Source organism: Mirounga leonina, unplaced genomic scaffold (genome assembly GCF_011800145.1).
Source record: "Mirounga leonina isolate KUSES-001 unplaced genomic scaffold, KU_Mleo_1.0 Mir_94, whole genome shotgun sequence".
Taxonomy (NCBI): domain Eukaryota; kingdom Metazoa; phylum Chordata; class Mammalia; order Carnivora; family Phocidae; genus Mirounga; species Mirounga leonina.
The window spans coordinates 47258595-47276902 of NW_023270855.1; the positions used below are offsets into that span (position 1 = coordinate 47258595).

General features: G+C 61.1%; 2 protein-coding genes across 3 annotated transcripts in view; one reads left to right on the top strand and one right to left on the bottom strand.

Annotated features, from left to right (window-relative positions):
• Window positions 1–18308, top strand: CHERP (calcium homeostasis endoplasmic reticulum protein). Of its 2 annotated transcripts, none has more exons than XM_034997938.1 (17): window positions 1–110; window positions 420–593; window positions 3818–4002; window positions 5028–5165; window positions 5471–5622; window positions 7200–7311; window positions 7404–7493; window positions 8819–9053; window positions 9795–9970; window positions 11828–12263; window positions 13389–13627; window positions 14522–14655; window positions 15351–15437; window positions 15800–15943; window positions 16029–16145; window positions 16636–16730; window positions 17001–17264. In XM_034997938.1, the coding sequence occupies exons 1-17, from the start codon at window positions 86–88 to the stop codon at window positions 17192–17194; spliced, it is 2733 nt and encodes a 910-aa protein (XP_034853829.1). In that variant the 5' UTR covers window positions 1–85; the 3' UTR covers window positions 17195–17264. The 2 variants fall into 2 exon arrangements, with proteins under 2 accessions (XP_034853829.1, XP_034853828.1); XM_034997937.1 differs by having other exon boundaries at window positions 86–110; window positions 7167–7311; window positions 17001–18308.
• The window catches only part of CUNH19orf44 (chromosome unknown C19orf44 homolog), a 24271-nt gene continuing 15943 nt past the window's right edge, over window positions 9981–18308 (bottom strand). Inside the window, exon 10 of the mRNA XM_034997939.1 lies at window positions 9981–10269. Within this exon, the coding sequence (XP_034853830.1) occupies window positions 10187–10269 (83 nt within the window). The 3' untranslated portion in view covers window positions 9981–10186. The remainder of the gene's footprint in view (window positions 10270–18308) is intronic.

Genomic DNA, 18308 nt, shown 5'->3' on the forward strand with positions numbered 1-18308 from the left:
CCTCGCGCCACTTCCGGCCGGCTTCCGCAGACGGGGCTGGTGGGCGATCGTGAGGCGCCGGAGGACGTTCCCTGCGGCCGGAGCCATGGAGATGCCTCTGCCGCCCGACGGTGAGGCCCAGCCTGGGCTCGGGGACCGTCCCTCTCTCCCTGGAATCCCTTCTTGGCCCTCCCCGCCTTCCGGGGTTTCCGGGCCTAGGAGGTGGCGGGGCTCGGCCTCCCGGGTTCGCCTGCGGCCTCTTCCGCGGGTCCCCGCATCCCCGGCGCGCGTGTGGCCCCTATCGGGACCCGTACAAGGGCGGCCTCTGTGGAGCCCAACCCTAGGGACCCCGGCCCGGCGGACGGGGGCTGGGACACCAGGGCCCCCGGATTTGGGCGGTCCTCGCTGACGCCCCGCGTGGCCTTTTCTCCGTCCTCCAGACCAGGAACTTCGAAATGTCATCGACAAGCTGGCCCAGTTCGTGGCTCGCAACGGGCCCGAGTTTGAGAAGATGACGATGGAGAAGCAAAAGGACAACCCGAAATTCTCGTTTCTGTTCGGAGGCGAGTTCTACAGTTACTATAAGTGCAAGCTGGCGCTGGAGCAGCAGCAGCGTGAGTTCTCTCCAGCTCTCAGGCCGTCCCTTCGAGCGATTCCTTTCTCCGACTCCAGTTCGGGCTCTGCCACAAACCGCCTTCTTGTGGGCCGCATGCTCTGTCTCTGAAAATGGGGCAGCTGGGCCTTCTTGATGCCTTCCGCTGTTCCCAGGGCCCTGCACCTAGCGGCTGCTGGGCCCGAGTATAATGGAGAATGAGGTTATCGATCCTTCTCCTGGGCTCCGGATCAGGGATTTCTCTATCGTTTTTGCAGATGTGATGACTTAGGTCAGCAGAAGCAGAGTGGCTGTTTCGGTGTTTTCTAGGGTGGAAGTGAGAGAAGCTGGACCGGGACCCTCCTGGCAGGCACTGTCCAGCACCCATTGTGAGCTCTCTGTGTAGATGGTCTAGCAAGATTTTTGTGCATTTCAGGTGTTTGCAGTCCGGACCCAAAAGACTTGTTCTTTGGGTTTTAGTTTTTGTCAGATGTTTATCGATGTTCACCGGGTTGGGTATCAGGATGCCAGCCCTGCCCTCAAAGAGTTTAAGGTGGGTTTAAGAATCACAGCTGGCCTTTGAATAATAGATAAGTAGTCACCAGGTGGTGGGGTCCCTGAGGGCAGAGCCCACATCTGTCTTGTTCCATACCACATTTCTAGATACAGTGTTTGAATGAATGAGCAGGGGGCTGCCAAGTAGATGGGCATTGAAAGGTGAATCTTTCCTAGACTACAAGCTCCCTGAGGCCAACCAGACCTTGTTTGGGTCATTGTTGTGCCCTACGACATGGGACTTAGTAGGTGTTCAATAAAAAGTTTGTGAGAAACAGCAAAAGTGCTGTGGTTTGAATGAATACAATGTGTTTAGGGAGCGGTAAGAGAAATCATGAGAGGCCCAGCATGGCTGGAGCATAGGACGTGTGTAGAGGGGGGAAGGGTTTGATCTGGAGTGGTAAATGCCAGGGGGAAAGTTCGGGTTTTCTCCCACAGTCTAGGGTTTCGTCTGGTGTCCAGTTAGGTTTGAGGTGGGGGTGGGGGAGATTTGCCTAAAATTGTAGGCAAATTGTTGTATGCACTTGAGTGTTTTTGGAGCAACCATTCCTTGGCCCCAGCACATCACTTTGGAAACTGCCGCTATAGGCGGTGGAGAGCCACAGGAGAGTTTGAAAAAGGGAGAGGTGGGTCAGGTTTGTGTGGCCAGTGTAGAGGACAGGCTGGAGGGGGCGTGAGTGGAGGCTGCAGACCGGGGAGGTCTGCAGGTGAATGAACAGGGCCGTTGATGGTAAGGTCTGAATTAGGTCAGCAGGTTGAGTAGGAGGGAGTGGGCATGGGGGCAAGTGGGGTTAAGGGGTAGAATTCATTAACTGGGGCATCAGTCGGATATTGATGAGGGTGGCATAACCCGGCAGAGGACGACTTTGGCTCGCGTGACCGTGAGGTAAGACGCTGTTTTCCCTGCAAGGGGAGCCCACTCCCTCCTTGGAGGGTCAGAAATCAGACGCCACTTAGGACTTGGTACTGTAATGGGGGGAAGGATACGGTGCTTCTAGCAGGGGGAGATGGGGGTTCAGGAAATGCCTTCTGCAGGCAACAACGTTTCAGCTGAGATTAAAGAATGTGTCCGAATTAGCCAGATGGAAACAAAGAAGAGAAAAGTGTTCAGGCCGGGGAAAGAGCCTTGGGCTGGGAGTGGGGGGCAATAGCTCAGAGTGGCTAAAGCCCAGAGAAAGGGGGATGCTTGGAGTGGACAGAGGCCAGGGTGCAGAGGAGGGAGGGCTGGCTGGCCAAGGACTTAGGAGTTCTCCCGGAAGCTTTGGGGAGGCCCTGGAGGATTTCAGGACTGGGTCGTGGAGCAGGCTTAGCCACTGTAGCTGGCGCTGCACCTGGGTAGTTTGAGAAGAGTGAGCCCCGAGGCTTTTCTAGAATGGCGCTTTGCAAAGTCCAGTGAAGGACTAGCTTTTATTTTTCGTTTTGTAGAACTTCCAACCTGTTGTGGAAAGTACACTTTTGCAAAATACAATAAAACATGATCTGTGAAACATCGAGTTGCTATAAAGGTGCCAGAAGGATCCCTTGGCCCGTCTATACTTGACTGGTCCGGGTTTTGCCCAGGGCCGGTCCTCAGACCGCACGTGAAACAGCAGCTTCCGGCCGTGCTGTTGAGAAGTACAGGGGCGGGACCCGACGCAGGGAGATCAGTTCCAAGGGTGATGCAGGTGACAGCAGAGTCACGGCAGGGACGGCAGGGACACAGGCTGGAGTGTCATCTAGGAGCCTGACTTCACTACACGGGGTGGCTTGTTAGTGCGAGGTGCAAGGGAGAAAGAAGTGCCCGGACCTTCTGGGCTCCGGGTGTGGGCATAGCCGTGCCAGCCACGGGGGCCGGGAGGGGCCGTGGGGAGGGGAGCACGTGGCGAGAGGACACGTGGGCCTGTGTGCTGTGCCTTTGGAAGGTCAGTGGGCTGTCTGGTCCGTGATCAGATCCATCGCGCGAGGACTCCAGGAGACGGTAGAGGAAGGAGCGTGGCTCGCACACAGTAATTGCCGCCTTGCAGCTCCTGTGTCCCACTGCCCTGTGGCTGGCCCAGGGGAGAAGGCAGACCAGGCATCCCCGCATTCAGGGGTCCGGCAGAGGAAGACAAAGGGGCCTGGGGGTGGCCACACAGGCCACGTGAGACAAGGACCTGAGACGGGGCCACGGGGCTGAGGAAGGATGTCCACAGTGGGCCGGGGTGGGGATGCACAGCCAGACGGCCATGGGCCGACCTAAACGGGAGCTGAAGGATTGAAGATGAGTCTCAGCTATAAGACCGTTGCCAGAGGGCCGGGGGGCAAAGGGAGAGTTTTTACAGACAGAAGCTGCTGAGGAGGTGGCGGGGACGGGACACGAGAGACACCCTTGGGGAGGGCCGTTTGTCCGCCAGTGGCCGTGGTCTGGGTTCAGCCGAGGCTCCGGCCTGGGTGAGGGGTGGAGGGGGATGGGCTTGGTCTCAGCTGGAAGGCCGCTGGGCCAGGCCAGATGGTGGGCGGGAGAGGGGCAAGGTGACGTCCCACCGGAAAGGGTCCAGGGCTCGGGCCCTGTGAGTGGGGGGCCGGGTGCAGAGCGAGGGGGCTGCAGTGCGGCACCGGGGTCCTCTTGTGGGTGGCGAGGATCGGCAGGGGCAGTTTCTGGCTTGGGGCTGCCTGAGCAGCAGCCGAGGGGCCACCTCCTCATGGGGGCCGCCTTTCCTCCTCTCCCGCCAGTCATCTGCAAGCAGCAGGCCCCGGAGCTGGAGCCGGCCGCGGCGCTGCCTCCCCTGCCGCAGCCCCCGCTGGCCCCGGCTGCGCCCATCCCACCGGCCCAGGGAGCCCCATCCATGGACGAGCTCATCCAGCAGAGCCAGTGGAACCTGCAGCAGCAGGAGCAGCACCTGTTAGCCCTTAGACAGGTACGGCCCGCTCCTCTTCCCCGCTTGCCCTCCCGCTTCCCCTCCCGCTTCCCCTCCGGGTCCTGAGCTGGCTACCTGGAGCTCAGCCTGCGCCTGCCTCGTACATCAGAAGAGCTCCTCACCACTCGTCAGCAGGAGGACGGGGCTGCCGCCACGTGTGGTGTGTTCAGCTCGACCCCTGATGCTGGGCACGGGTTGCTGCTTCTTGTGGGTGAAATCACGCCACAAGCTCTTTGATGCACAACACCCTTTGTGTGGGGATGGACACCCAAGGTTGGGGGGTTGGCGCACGTTGGAAACTGTAACAGTGAAGTCCAGGTGGCCTCTGGTGCCCTTGGCTCCGGCTCCTCGCTAGGTTGCCCCAGGCTGTCGTGCGGAAGGACCCTTTTGTCCTGGTTTGTCATCGTCTGAGTTTTTGGCCGAGTGCAACAGGATGAATTGCCAGAAAAACAAAACAGTAAAAAATAAGATCTCTGAAATACTAGCTGCGCTTTTATTACTGGATCAGATGTAAAATTACCGTGATTTTGCCAAAAACATTCTAGAAAGCTCCCTGTCCGTTTCCCCCTCTGTTTCCACACAGAGCTCATGGGGGACCGGGAGGCCCGACGGCCACTTCCCAGTGCGTGGATCTAGTGCGGGGCCTCGTGTCCCTGATGGCTAGTGCGGTGGCTCTCCTTTTCCTTGACTGGCGACAGTCTGGATGTCCTCTCAGTGATGTTGTCTGTCCACACCTGTCCCTCGGTTTTTTTTGTTTTTGTTGAATTGATTTGCTGAGGTTCCTCGTTCTTCTGGATGTTCGTTTTTCTATCCGTCACCTCGGGGCAGACGTCATTTCCTGCTGTGTCCTGTCTTGCTTTATCCTCTGCTTGCCGTGTCCATGGCCGTGACCGTGACTGTCCCAGATACCCGTGTCAGGCTTTGAGTGTGACCTCCTGGTGCTGGGAGGCAGGGCACAGATGGACCAGGCTAGTCCTGGGCTGAGGTCCCTCCTCACGCAGTCTCCATCCTGCTCGGCCTCCCAGGAGCAGGTGACCGCGGCTGTGGCCCACGCCGTAGAGCAGCAGATGCAGAAGCTCCTGGAGGAGACCCAGTTGGACATGAATGAGTTTGACAACCTGTTGCAACCCATCATCGACACATGTACCAAAGATGCCATCTCGGTGAGGGGAGGTGGGGGCTGAGGGTGGGGGTGCTCTCAGAACTTGGTGCTCCTGTTGAGGGGGGGAGCCCGCTGCAGGCTGGGACTGCTCTAGGGGAGCCCTGTCTGGCCCTCCCCTTCCCTTGTGAGCACCGTGGGCAGGACAGCACGTGGGCGAGGTATGCTGCTCGCGGGGCCGAGACGGAGCCAGGAGGCAGGCGGCAGCCTCGGTGTGCCCGAGCCCTGGGACGCCACGCCCTCGGGGTGTGCCCTCACCCTCCGGGCGCCTGCACACGCTCCAGCTCACCGTCAGCCTGGCTGTTGCAGGCCGGGAAGAACTGGATGTTCAGCAACGCCAAGTCCCCCCCGCACTGTGAGCTGATGGCGGGCCACCTCCGGAACCGCATCACAGCCGACGGGGCGCACTTCGAGCTGCGGCTGCACCTCATCTACCTGATCAACGATGTCCTGCACCACTGGTGAGGGCCCCGCCAGAGCCCGCCTTTCCTCTCGCTCTTTCTGGCCCACTACTGGGCTGCCGTGCTGTGCTCAGTAGCCTGGCCTGTCCTGGGACTGTGGGGGCCACTTGTCCAAAGACCCTAGAGGAGGGTTGGTCTGAGCCAGGAGCTCTCCGTCGGGAGGACAGCCCACCCCAATACATCTTGGCCTCTGCCCTGGACCCTTCACTTCACCTGGGCCACTGTCCCCTCCTCACTCTCCTTGGGGCAGCCTCTGGGTGTCTTTCCGCATCCGTTTGTATCCAGTGCCAGCTTCTCTTCGCGTGATCTACGCACAGATGCCGCCCTGTCACCTGACTCTGCTGCAGGGTCCCCCCCGTGGGGTCCTCTCTGCTACCCTCTGTGCCACCCCGCTAAGACCAGCCCCCCGCCCCCCTCCCCCCAGCCCTCCCAAGGCCAGGCTGGTGTTTGCTCCTGTGCCGCGTCTGGTCCCTTATGATAGAGGTTCACTTAACAAACCCAGACACCTGGGCCAGAGCAGGCCTGGGGAGGGGACTGGCGGAAGCGCACGTTGCTCGCGAGGCTGGCGCTCAGCCGTCCGGACTGGCTGTCAAGTTTGGCTTTGAGCTTGGCCTGGCCAAAGGGGACGGCTCCCGTGAGAGCAGCAGAAACGGACTCTGCCTCTCCCCCACCCTTCCCCCATCTTGCTCCATCTCCTGCTGTGCGTGTGCGCAGCCCGGGTCCCCGCCCCTCTGCTCCCCGTTTCCTGTGCCACACTGGCCACTCCCTGCCTTGTCCCTCTATTTCTCTGCTGTTGGGAGGTCAGCAGCTGCTCAGAACCTTCTTGGCTCTCCTGCTTCCACCAGCCGCTCTGCTGACCAGGGCAGCTATGCAGGGCCATGGCCAGTTGCTGGCAGTTGTCCAGCCATGCCGCTCTTGAGCTGTGCTCTGCCAGAAGCCGCGTGCCGCTCACCCTGTCCCCCTCCCCTCCCTGTCCCGGCGTCCCAGCCCCGCACTCACTGCTGGCTCTGAGCACCCTTGGTGAGCTTGGTGCTGGGAGGGCTTCTGGTTGCTCGCCTCCGACCCCGCATCCTCCTCCAGGAGGCCACATGCGTGCCATCGGCCTCTGTCGCCTTACGGCACAGCCCCAGGGGCCTCTGCAGCGCCCCCGGGAGGATGGGAGGGCAGGCTGCCTGGCATGCCCGCACGCTCCCTCTGCCTCCCGAAAGCGGGGCTGAAGCCGAGGTCTTGTGCACAAGGGGTGACAGGGCTGAGGGAGGCCACGTGGACAGCTGGGGCTCCTACAGGCCTCGGGTCCGTGGGTCCGGGCGGCCTTGCGCCACCCCGGGAGGGAAGGCTTATTTTTCTGATGAGACCAGGGTGATAGCCCTTGCTCTGAAGGTCCCCAGGCTGCTCTTTGCCTCCTCCCACTGCTGTCGGCCTGTCCCTTGGGCCTAGGCGCCAGCACAGGTCTTGTAGGGAGCCCAGCCCGCGTCCCGAGAAGGCAGAGGGTGCTGTGGCTGGAGCCGCAGTGGTAACGGGCGCGTGGCCGGGTCCTGCCCCAGGGCCCTGACGCGCGGAAGGTCTCTCCCTCACAGCCAGCGCAAGCAGGCCAGGGAGCTGCTGGCCGCCCTGCAGAAAGTCGTGGTGCCCATCTACTGCACCAGCTTCTTGGCCGTGGAGGAGGACAAGCAGCAAAAGATCGCCCGGGTACATGGGGCAGCCGGGAGAGGGAAGGCGGGGGGGACGGGGCACGCTGGTTTTCCTGCTGACGCGGCCTCCCCCTCCTGCCCCACACCCAGCTCCTGCAGCTCTGGGAGAAGAACGGCTATTTTGACGACTCCATCATCCAGCAGCTACAGAGCCCGGCTCTGGGGCTCGGCCAGTACCAGGTGGGTGCCCTCCCCACCCGCACGGTGCCCTGGGACCGGGGTGGCTATCTGCAGAGGGAGTGGCGGCCACCACCACAGCACGTTCCCGGAAGTTAGGTGGCCTGCAGCCCCCGCCTGAGGGGCTGGGAACGGCTGGTGGGCTGGTGAGCTCAGAGGCCAGGTAGCATTTTCCAGACAGGCTCCCACCTGTGTCTGGACTGGTGGTGAGCAGCAGCCTCTGGGGGCTCCTGTCCCATCCACCGTGACCAGTGAGCCCTTCCCAGGTGAGCCCGCCGGACTGCATTTCCTGGCGCCCCTGTGGCCACCTTTCCTGCCCAGGCACAGCTACTGGCGGTGTCTTTGGCCTGTCGGCTCTGGTCCTCCGGGCTGGCTTCTGCACGACGGAAGCATAAGCAAGCCTCGGTGTTGTCTAGACTGCCGCGGTCACGTTGTGCATAGGCAGCGTTCCCCGTGTGCACGTCTGCCTTCTCTCCGGGGAGGCATCTGCTCAGAGGACGGGGGTGGGGGGCTGGCCAGGTCTCCTTGGTCACTTCTGCTGTGGTGCCGGCATCGCGGCCCCATCCGCAGCTGCTAGAAGAAAAAGTAGAGCTCATGCCCCCTTTTCTCAGGCTGAGAGCAGTCGTTTTTTTCTGCAAGGATCTGGCTGAATGTTGGAAGCTGTGTTGACCGTTTCTCTGTGATGGTCTGGAACACCCCCCTCCCCACAGGGGAGAAGCTTTCATACTCAGGCCAGCGAGGAACATGAGTGTTATGCTTTTAAAATTTTCCCCCCCTTTTTTGTTGTTAAATAAAGCAGTAGACTTATTGCAGTCTATCACAGTGGCGTGAACTGCTTTGTCCCTCCTGAGTCGGTGACCGCCACTCATGTTTACTCAGCTGCCCTGGTCCCTTCTCGTTACCTCACTGAGTTCTCCTCCAAAATTCTTGGAGGGGGGTCCTATTACTGTTCTATTTTACAGCTGAGGAAACCGAGGCTCAGCGAGGTTGGGACTTGCTCAAAGCCAGGTGGCGAGTGAGCGGCACGGCCCGTGACGGCAGCCTGGAACGCTTGTCCGGGTCTTGTCTGTAACGGTCGTGTGATAGGACAGGGTGTGGCTGTCGTCGCGCCTTCCCATTAGCAGGGACTCCCAAACCTCGCTGAATCTAGCATCCTCGTGACCGGCTTTGGGCTGGAGTGAGATGCTCTGTGCTTGTCTAGACTACTGCTCCGAGCTCCCCGGGCTTTCCAGGGCTTGTTCCCCGAGTGGCTCCAGAAGGGGTGGGACTCGGCAGCAGGCCCCGAAGAGTCCATCCGAGTGCCGGCCGCTCTCCGCTCTCCCTGCCAGGCGACACTCATCAACGAGTACTCCTCGGTGGTCCAGCCGGTGCAGCTCGCCTTCCAGCAGCAGATCCAGACCCTGAAGACGCAGCACGAGGAGTTCGTCAACAGCCTGGCCCAGCAGCAGCAGCAGCAAATTCAGATGCCACAAATGGAGGCCGAGGTCAAGGCCACCCCGCCGCCACCTGCCCCACCACCGGCCCCCACGCCCGCTCCTGCCATCCCGCCAACCACCCAGCCTGGTACGGGGCTCCCTGGGGGGCCGCTCCAAGAAAGCAGCCTTCTCCCCCCAAACAAGGGCTCTGGTTCTGTGGGTCCGGTTCTAGGGCCGATTCTAACCTGTTCCCAAACATTAGGCCCAAGGATTTCATAGGCAAATGCCACCAAACCTTACAGCTCAGGGGATTCCTTTCCTGTACAACCATCCCAGAGAACACAGAGAAAAAGCTGCCCAAATCAGCTTTCGAGACCAGGCTAACTTTAGACCAGATGGACAAAGAAAAGGAAGTATGGATATCAGGCAGCATCCCTTTTGAACAAAGATGCAGAAATACTTCACACCTGAAATCTAGCAAAGCATTAAAAAAGATACACCATGATGAGAGAGGATTTGCCCCAGGAATGTGCAAGGATGGTTTAGCACTTAGAAGTCTCACAAGACAAATGAGGTGGGAAAGAATGATCTTTCAAGTAGACGCAGAAAGGGTTTTTAATAAAATTGAGTAATGAAAATTTTTGAGCAAGCTAGAATAGGTACAGAGTAAGTTAAGGTTTCAAAGAAGGGGGCGTGCCCCGTGTGAGGTCAGCCTCCCCGTGGCTCGCCGCCCTCCTGGAGGCCATCAATTTCGGGTGGGCTCACGCAGCAAGGATTTCCCGAGACGTAAAGGCCCAGCCTGGGTTGGTCCTGGATGGTTGTTGAACATGGTTTCAGGCGGTGCTCGCTGACCATTGCCTCCGCTAACCACCCTCTTGCCTGGTTCTAGATGACAGCAAGCCTCCCATCCAGATGCCCGGCTCCTCTGAGTATGACGGCTCGGGAGGAGTCCAGGATCCTGCGTCTGGCGGTCCCCGGGGCCCTGGGCCCCACGATCAGATCCCACCCAACAAGCCCCCGTGGTTTGACCAGCCTCATCCCGTTGCTCCTTGGGGCCAGCAGCAGGTATTTTCCCAGACTTGTGGGGGCGGGTGGACCCTCTCCTGTGTGGGTCAGCGGGCTGGTAGTGGCTTGCTGGGGAAACGGAGATTTCTGCAGCGGGGCCCGGGCTGGGCAGGTGGGGGCAGGCCAGGACAGTCAGGGCTTCACACCCGACCGGTGCTGACCACCTGGACCTCTTAGGAACATTGGTTCCTGTGTTCCTGTGAGGGCTGGGCAATTTCAAATGGTCAAATACAGCAAGGTGAGCGGTTTCCGTCCACTTTCTAACTGGTTCAGCCAGCACGGGGCCAACATTTGTCTCCCTGGAAAAAACATTGTGCTTGCATGAGGAAAGGGAAGGTCGGACATGTAGGGCCGGCGGTGCTTTCTGGGGCAGAGATGCTGGTCACTCCCTCTGGTTCTTTGGGGTCAGAAACTTCTAGGCCAGGGCAGGGGTCATCTCATCCAGCTTAGCATGACTGGGAAACACTGGAAGCATCCACTTGCTCTCTGGCCACTGGATCTGATCCAGTGGAGCCTTTGGGCACAGCCCAGGCCTTTCCTGGACGTCCACCTTCCCCTTGACGGGGCCTAGTGGTTGCGGCCCTGCCAGGTGACTGGGGAGGACGGGAGGGAGACTGCTCTGGACTGACAAGTGGGGCTTATGGCTTTGAGTTGCCTATTGTACCCCTCCCCGCCCCAAACCTGAGCTTCGGGAGAAGAGATTACTTAATTTCACAAAAGATTGGGTATCCCCATAAAATCAGCTCCCACCTATGAATGCCAGTTGTGAGCCATGTGGTATCAGGCATTTTATGGGCGCCATCTGATGAGGGAACAGTTCTCATACCCCTTGTGTAGGTGTCTCCAAGGTCAGCCTTCTTTCTGGGGGCTTGTGGGATGGGCTCATGATGACAAGGGTCCCCTTGCTGAGGGTCTGCCCTGGGGCAGAGGTACTCTTGGCCTGGCCTGCCCACATGGGATCTTACACATTTTGAAGTAACGTTTTTAAAATATTGACTTATTGATTTGATTTGATTTGATTAGATTTTTGGTAGGCTCCACACCTAGTGTGGAGCCCAGTGCAGGGCTTGAACTCAGTGGCCCCAAGATCATGATCTGAGCTGAGATTAAGAGTCGGATGCCTAACCGACTGAGCCACCCAGGCACTCCGAAATAATTCCCATATTTAGAATCTGGCTTTCTGACTTCTTGAAAGACCTGAGGGTGTGGTGTGGCCCAGGCCCGCCTCTGTGTGGGCATTCCGCAGGGCCAACCAGCCGTGACCCTGAAGATGGGCCCCCTGGTCATCCACTCCTAGGCATATCCCACCCTGGCCCTGAGTTTGGGGTTAAAATCCCAGTTTTAAGTCTCACAGCAGCAGCTGAGATCCAGAGCTTATGTTCTCTCCCACCCACAGAAAGACATTTCCTGCAACAGGATTTGAGAGCAAGTAGTCAATATGGGAGGTGACCCAGAAGATCACACAGGGCACGGGGGAACATGACAGGGAAGGGGCTGTCGTGTGGGTCCCTGGGGCCCAGCTCCTCCCTGCACTCCGCAAGCCGTGGGGGATGCACCTCTGCACCGGCTACCCAGGGGCGCGGGAATCGGAGTGCGCCCGGCAGCTTCCGGATCAGGCAGCTGAGCTGGGAGTGTTGGGATCCCTGGTGCTGGGGGCCTGCCCAGCTCGGGTGCGGGCACAGGAAACCCTCGGTGTCTGAGCCCAGGCACCCCAGCCCCCGCTGCAAGGCAGAGCGAAGGAGGCAGCACCGGGGCCGGGGCCGGGTCGCCTCTGCGGTTGGAGAGCCACGCCGCGGATGTGTGGCCGGCGGTCGGCCAGGCCTCGGGAGGGGCTCACGTCCACCCCTTGCCTTGCAGCCTCCCGAGCAGCCGCCCTACCCGCACCATCAGGGCGGGCCGCCCCACTGTCCGCCCTGGAACAACAGCCACGAGGGCATGTGGGGCGAACAGCGCGGGGACCCCGGCTGGAATGGCCAGCGCGACGCGCCCTGGAACAGCCAGCCCGACCCCAACTGGAACAGCCAGTTCGAGGGCCCCTGGAACAGCCAGCACGAGCAGCCGCCATGGGGCGGGGGCCAGCGCGAGCCGCCCTTCCGCATGCAGCGGCCGCCGCACTTCCGGGGCCCCTTCCCGCCGCACCAGCAGCACCCACAGTTCAACCAGCCGCCGCACCCCCACAACTTCAACCGCTTCCCGCCCCGCTTCATGCAGGACGACTTCCCCCCGCGGCACCCCTTTGAGCGGCCGCCCTACCCTCACCGCTTCGACTACCCCCAGGGGGACTTCCCTGCTGGTGAGTGCCAGGGTGCCCTCCGCGGGGACCGGCCCCCGTCCTGCCCCTTGTTCCCCGGGTGGTGCTGCTTCACGTCATCGCTGCGGGACCTGGGAGGTCCCCTGAGCCAGGGTGACAAGCCAGGGATGGGGTGGGGCGGGGAGGTCCTGGGATGGTGTAGAAGCCCCGTCCAGGCCCTGGGGAAAGTGGGGAGACAGACGGGCAGCCTGGGTGCAGGCACATGGCGCACACTGGGTGGCCGTAGAGGTGACGTCCCGTTCCCGCTGCCCACACACCCGGGGAGGGGGAAGGATAAGGGCCCTCCGGTAGGAGAGTCGCTCGCAAGCCCCGCAGCGGACGGGCGGGCAGGGCAGGGGGTTCAGGACCCACGGCACCTGCGGGGCCCTTCCCCATTCCCTGTCTCGCTGTTTTCGCCAGCTTTTTTCATTGCTTTTCTTTGAAGGATCTCTAGACTTTTTGATTTTTCTTTTTTCAAGAAAAATTCGTTTCTACTCTCTTGCTGCTTCTATTTTTACTTTAAACTCCGTTCTCGGCTACAAATTGAGCTGAGACCACTGAGCACACATATGGCCGGTACGCGCTTCCCGGGGCTGTGGTAACAAAGCGCCCAGCGGGCGGCTTCCCCCCAGCTCTGGGGGCTGGGAATCTGAGACCATGGGGTCTTCTCCCCATCTTCACATCCTCCTCCCTCTGGGCGCATCGGTTTCCCATGCCCCTTAGCAGGATGCCAGTTACGTCGGATCGGGGCCCACCTGCGGGATCTCACCTCAAGCGAATCACCTTTTTAAAATGCCCTTTCTCCAAATACGGCGATACCGATTCAGCCCGTAACGTTGCTACTTTAAGATTTTGTGATTTCCCTTGTTCCTCCTTCCACCTTGGGTCGTGTTGTGGGTGCGCGACAGGTCCGCCCAGGCCCGGCCCCTCCCCGCCTGGCTACATCACCCCAGGCGGCGAGCAGCAGCGGGAGAGGAGTGCTGGACAGCACTGCCCAGAGGCAGGTGTGGGCCCCCTCATCGAAGCCCCCTGCCCGGGCACTCGTCCCCTTGCACATCTCGACTGCGCCATGGGCACCACCCAGCGCAGGACTGCCCGGTAGGCCTGAGAGGAGTTTCTGTTTTGCAGAGATGGGACCCCCTCACCACCACCCTGGCCACCGCATGCCTCATCCTGGGATCAACGAGCACCCACCCTGGGGTGGGCCCCAGCACCCCGACTTCGGCCCTCCTCCCCATGGCTTCAATGGGCAGCCCCCCCACATGCGGCGACAGGGCCCTCCCCACATCAACCACGACGACCCTAGCCTGGTGCCCAACGTGCCCTACTTCGATCTGCCCGCGGGGCTCATGGCCCCCCTCGTGAAGGTAACGTCGCCACGGCAAGCACCCAGCTTTGTAGCACACACTCGTGCCGGTTCCTCGGCCTCCCCGGGAGAAGTTCGTGCGTGGCGCCCGTTTCCGGCAGGGGACAGACGCTGCTTCCCAGGTCCCCTTCCCGCTTGTTGCTACGCCCAGCGAACGTGACTAGTCAGTGGGAACGCGTCTGAGCCGCTGCCTCTTCCTCATCTTGAATTCCTGAGGCAAAATGAGCAAGGCCTGTGTCCCTTCCGCTTGCTCCGCACGTCCCTCCCGGTGGGCTGCACGCCTTGTGGCCGTGAGTGGGCCGGGCCGGGTGCGAGGTGCGGGTCCCTCTTGGTCCTGGCCCTGGGAAGCTACCGTGTCCAGGGCCGACAGTGGAGGGCTTTCTCAGAGAAGGGGGCGGCCTCTGAGCTGGGCCTGCGGGGGCCACGGGAGGGGCAGCGCCGGGGGGCGGCGAGGGCGGCGAGGCCGATCGGGAGCAGCTCCGGAGACCTGAGGGAGGAGCCGCCATCAGACCGGAGGTTGAGGAGGGCCACGCTGGGGCAGCAGGGCGAGCTGAGCTGGCTTCTGGCGAGCGGATTCCCTGCGTGGGGGTCCCGGGGTAGGACTCGGGAGCACGGGGCAGAGTGTGCGGGTGGCGGCATCTGGGACCCGTGTCGTGTCTGAGGAAACCGAGGGGTCTTTCCGTCACCTCAGCTTGGAGGCTGTGTCTCACGTGTTTTCTGGAGAGGCCTTTATTGGCCCCAAGGAAGTCCTCTGCCGCCTCACTTAGGCGTCAGATCATGGGCATGGGGTAACCCTGTGTGCCCCCGGCCCTGCTCCTCGGTCGCCGCAGCACCCCAGGTGGGCCTGAGGGCGGCTCTGGCGGGGGGGGGCTGACAGCTGTGTTCCCCACTGCAGCTGGAAGACCACGAGTACAAGCCTTTGGACCCAAAAGACATCCGCCTCCCGCCCCCCATGCCGCCCAGCGAGAGGCTGCTGGCGGCCGTGGAGGCCTTTTACAGCCCCCCCTCCCACGACAGGCCCAGGAACAGGTACGGCACTTGGAGGGGGGGCGGCCCTCTGTCCCCTCTCCTGGCCTGACCTCCCCCCGAGTTTGCTTCATGCCTACAGGTGCCTTCTGCCCGGGGACCCGGGGTGGTGGGAGGCCCAGGTGAGGAAGGGGGCGGCCTGTAAAGCCAGGCCGAGTTCGGCCCGTCGCTCCCCTGGCCGTGGGTAACGTGTGTCCCACATACGGCGGCTCTCAGTGGAGGGTCTCTCTGGTGGGGACACGTTGGGGCAAGTTGCCGTCTCCGGCATGGCGTGTTTCAGAAGCTGGCAGCCGCATGCCCCACCCAGGCTTTGTCACGAGCCCCCTCAGGACACCCTCCAGCGGACTCGTCACCAGTCCGGCTAGAACCGCCTCCTGCCCAGTGCTGGCTCACAGGCCTGTCCATCTAGGAGTCAGAGCTGCTTGTCCCCCGTTAGTTAGATCACAGGCCGTAGGAGCCATGTGAGCTATTCCAGGAAACATCGATGTGGAAAAGGCACAGGAGCCAGGCGTGCGCCCTGCCGCTCTCCTTCCCCGCACGGTGCCGGACCCCGCTGGGCGTCTGAGCGAGGGCGGGAGGGAAGGGGGGCTGCACGCCCGGACACGTGTCCGCTGGGGTTTACTCCTGCTGACCTGCACCTGAGTTCCCGGCGGGAGGGAGGCGGGCCGGGTCACACAGGAAACGCCCCTGTCTTACAGCGAAGGCTGGGAGCAGAACGGCCTCTATGAGTTCTTTCGAGCAAAAATGCGGGCGCGGCGGAGGAAGGGCCAGGAAAAGCGCAACAGGTGAGCACGTGGGTTCCTGCGCACGGTGGGCCCGCGTCCCCAGCCAGAGCGGGCCCCTGCCCGGGCCACCGTCAGACGCCCTGACGGACCCGCCATCCAGCCACGCCCGGGCTGTCCTGCCTCCCCCACCGGGCCAGAGGGAGGACGGTCCTGTCTCTGCTCGCGTCTGCGGTGGGTTTTCCTGCAGGGCCCCCGTTAACGCCTAAGACGCCAGCCCAAGAGAGCTTTGCTGTCGTGCGTGATCAACCGCGCGCTGGGAGCCTGGTCCTCTGAGGGGACCGGGCAGGTCTGCACCCAGCCCCGCCCGCCTGGGGTCTTCCGGAAAGTTCGGGGCTTGCCGCTCACCAGGCCTCTCTCTGCAGCGGCCCCTCACGGTCCCGGAGCAGATCCAAAAGCCGGGGGCGCTCTTCCTCCCGCTCCAACTCGAGGTCGTCCAAGTCATCGGGCTCGTACTCCAGGTCCAGATCGCGCTCGTGCTCGCGCTCCTATTCCCGCTCCCGCTCCAGGTAGGCGGGGGGCCGCGCGCGCCCGCCGAGGCCCCTGTGGGGCGCCCGTGGCCGCCGCCCACCGCCAGCTCTGTCCTCCCCGCAGGAGCCGCAGCCGCTCCCGCTCGTCCCGCAGCCGCTCCCGCTCCCGCTCCCGCTCGCGCTCCAAGTCCTACTCCCCAGGAAGGAGACGTCGGTCGCGGTCCAGGAGCCCCACCCCGCCGTAAGATTTCTGTCTTAACTGTCCAGTGACCACTGGTCGCGCCGGAGCCCTCTGACGCTTTGCTGTCAGTGTGGAGACCTGTCGCTGGAAGATGCGCTCCCGGGGGCCCGTGCTGAGGTGGCCCCTCAGGGACCCCGAGTCCTAGCACAGTGATAGCGGTGCCTCCTCGTCTCACACCTCGCTCTTACCTGTTGATGGTAATGTCGTAAAGCGTGAGGTAGCAGCCGGGCTGTCTCTGAGCCGGTCGGGGGTTCCGTGCGACCTGCCCTTACTGCTCAGTGTGGGGCAGGGCCCAGGGGAGGGAGCTCCCCTACCTGGCACCTGAAGATGACGGAGAAGGCGGCTAGAGAGCCGGGATGTGTGTGTCCCCGCGTGCCCCTCTAACGCTGGTGAATGTTCACGTCCGCCACATGCTGTAATGTTCTCAGAGTTTTCATTCCAATAAATGTATCGACTCTTTTTTAAAAAACGTAACCTGTCTTAATTTTAGTTCTTCGGCTGGTCTGGGTTCTAATTCAGCACCTCCTATACCTGATTCAAGGCTCGGGGAAGAGAACAAAGGACATCAGATGCTGGTGAAAATGGGTAAGGTTCCTGGGAAGAACCACCACCCGCTTTGGGCTTTTGGGGCTGGGGAGCCAGAGAAGGTTCCGGCTCGCTGCCAGAACTAGCAAGGGCAAACCCGCCAAGTTCTCGCTGCGCGTTCTTTCTCACTGCAGCCGCCTCACGTGTGTAAAACCACATGGGCGCATGTCATTCAGCTCTGCACATGAAGTCTTGCTTAAGTTCATGGATAAATGGGCCAAATTTCGACTTCTGTGGGTTGTAACTGCCCTCCCCCCCTTTCTTCTTAAGGCTGGAGTGGATCTGGTGGCCTCGGCGTGAAAGAGCAAGGGATCCAGGACCCCATCAAGGGGGGGGACGTCCGGGACAAGTGGGACCAGTACAAGGGTGTGGGCGTGGCCCTGGACGACCCCTACGAGAACTACCGCCGGAACAAGAGCTACTCCTTCATTGCCCGCATGAAGGCCAGGGACGAGTGCAAGTAGGCGCTCCGCGGGCAGGAGCTGTTGGCTTCCTGGCTTACTGGCAGTGACAGATGGTAGGGACAGCTCGGTGGTCAGTCTCCATCCTTGGGGAGCGACAGAAGAGAAGGAAGACGACAGCATGCCTAGGGAGAGGGCCGTGCTCCAGAGTGTGGGGGGCCCCAGGCCCCGCCTGCAAACCAGCTCTCCCGTAGAAGCCAGAACCCGCCCAGAGATGCCCTGGCCGCCCGGCCACAAGCCTCCTTCCCTTGATGGAGAAGTGAGAAACCCGAGACCCTCCACCCCTGGATACGAATTCCCGCCACCTGAAGACACGGCTGTTCGCACCTCCCCGCAGTCCGCTCGGAGCTGCCACCTAGGCTGGGAGGAGCGTGTGGAGGACCGGCCCCGGGCCAGGCGCCGGTTACAAACAGAAAATCAGACCCTTTCTGATTGGCAGAGTTACACAGGGCTTTCATTTTTACTCCAGATGTTTAGTTTTAGAGAAGGGAATGTTGCTCTCAGAGGATCCAGGTGAGAATTTGAAACCTGATTCCTCTAAGACGTGCTCACGGCCCATAGTTCAGTTACTTTAGTTGAGTTGAAATTTTGTCCCCAAACGTTAGCCACTCGCGGTCCCTGCAGAAACAAAGGTTCTAAGGAAGCTGATCTGAGGCATCTTCAGGTCACAGAGTGACGCCCTCGGAGAGCCTGCACTCTTAGTGTCTCTGCGTGTGTTTCTCACTTAGAGGAACCCAACACCAGCGCTCACGCGGACGGCCCGCTCCGCTCTGGGGTGGGGAGAGCAAGCCCACCCCACCCTGCCAGCGAGGGGGGCCCGGCCGGGCGGGGGGGGGGTGGCGTGGGGACGGCCACGCCTGGCGTCTGTGGGCAGCTCGTGCGGTGCCGTCTCTTTGTACAGAAACATTTTTGAAAAATTCTTTTCAATAAAATAAACGCAGAGTCCTCTCCCAATTTTTCAACCTGATGTGATAAAATAATTTGATTTTGTTCTAGATTTCCTGTAGCTGTGAATTGTTCAAACGTGTCTGATTCAGGATAAAACGTAAACACGTGCTGTTAACGATTTCTTGTGGATTTTACTGTTTTGCCTTCAAATAAAAACTTTTTTTAAAGA

Bases quoted from the DNA above. Each gene is read 5' to 3' on its own strand.
- CHERP (XM_034997937.1), top strand. From the start codon at position 86: ATGGAGATGCCTCTGCCGCCCGACG. The intron at 7,312-7,403 runs GTACATGGGGCA...CCCCACACCCAG, and splicing joins AGCAGCAAAAGATCGCCCGG to CTCCTGCAGCTCTGGGAGAA. The intron at 7,494-8,818 runs GTGGGTGCCCTC...TCTCCCTGCCAG, and splicing joins TGGGGCTCGGCCAGTACCAG to GCGACACTCATCAACGAGTA.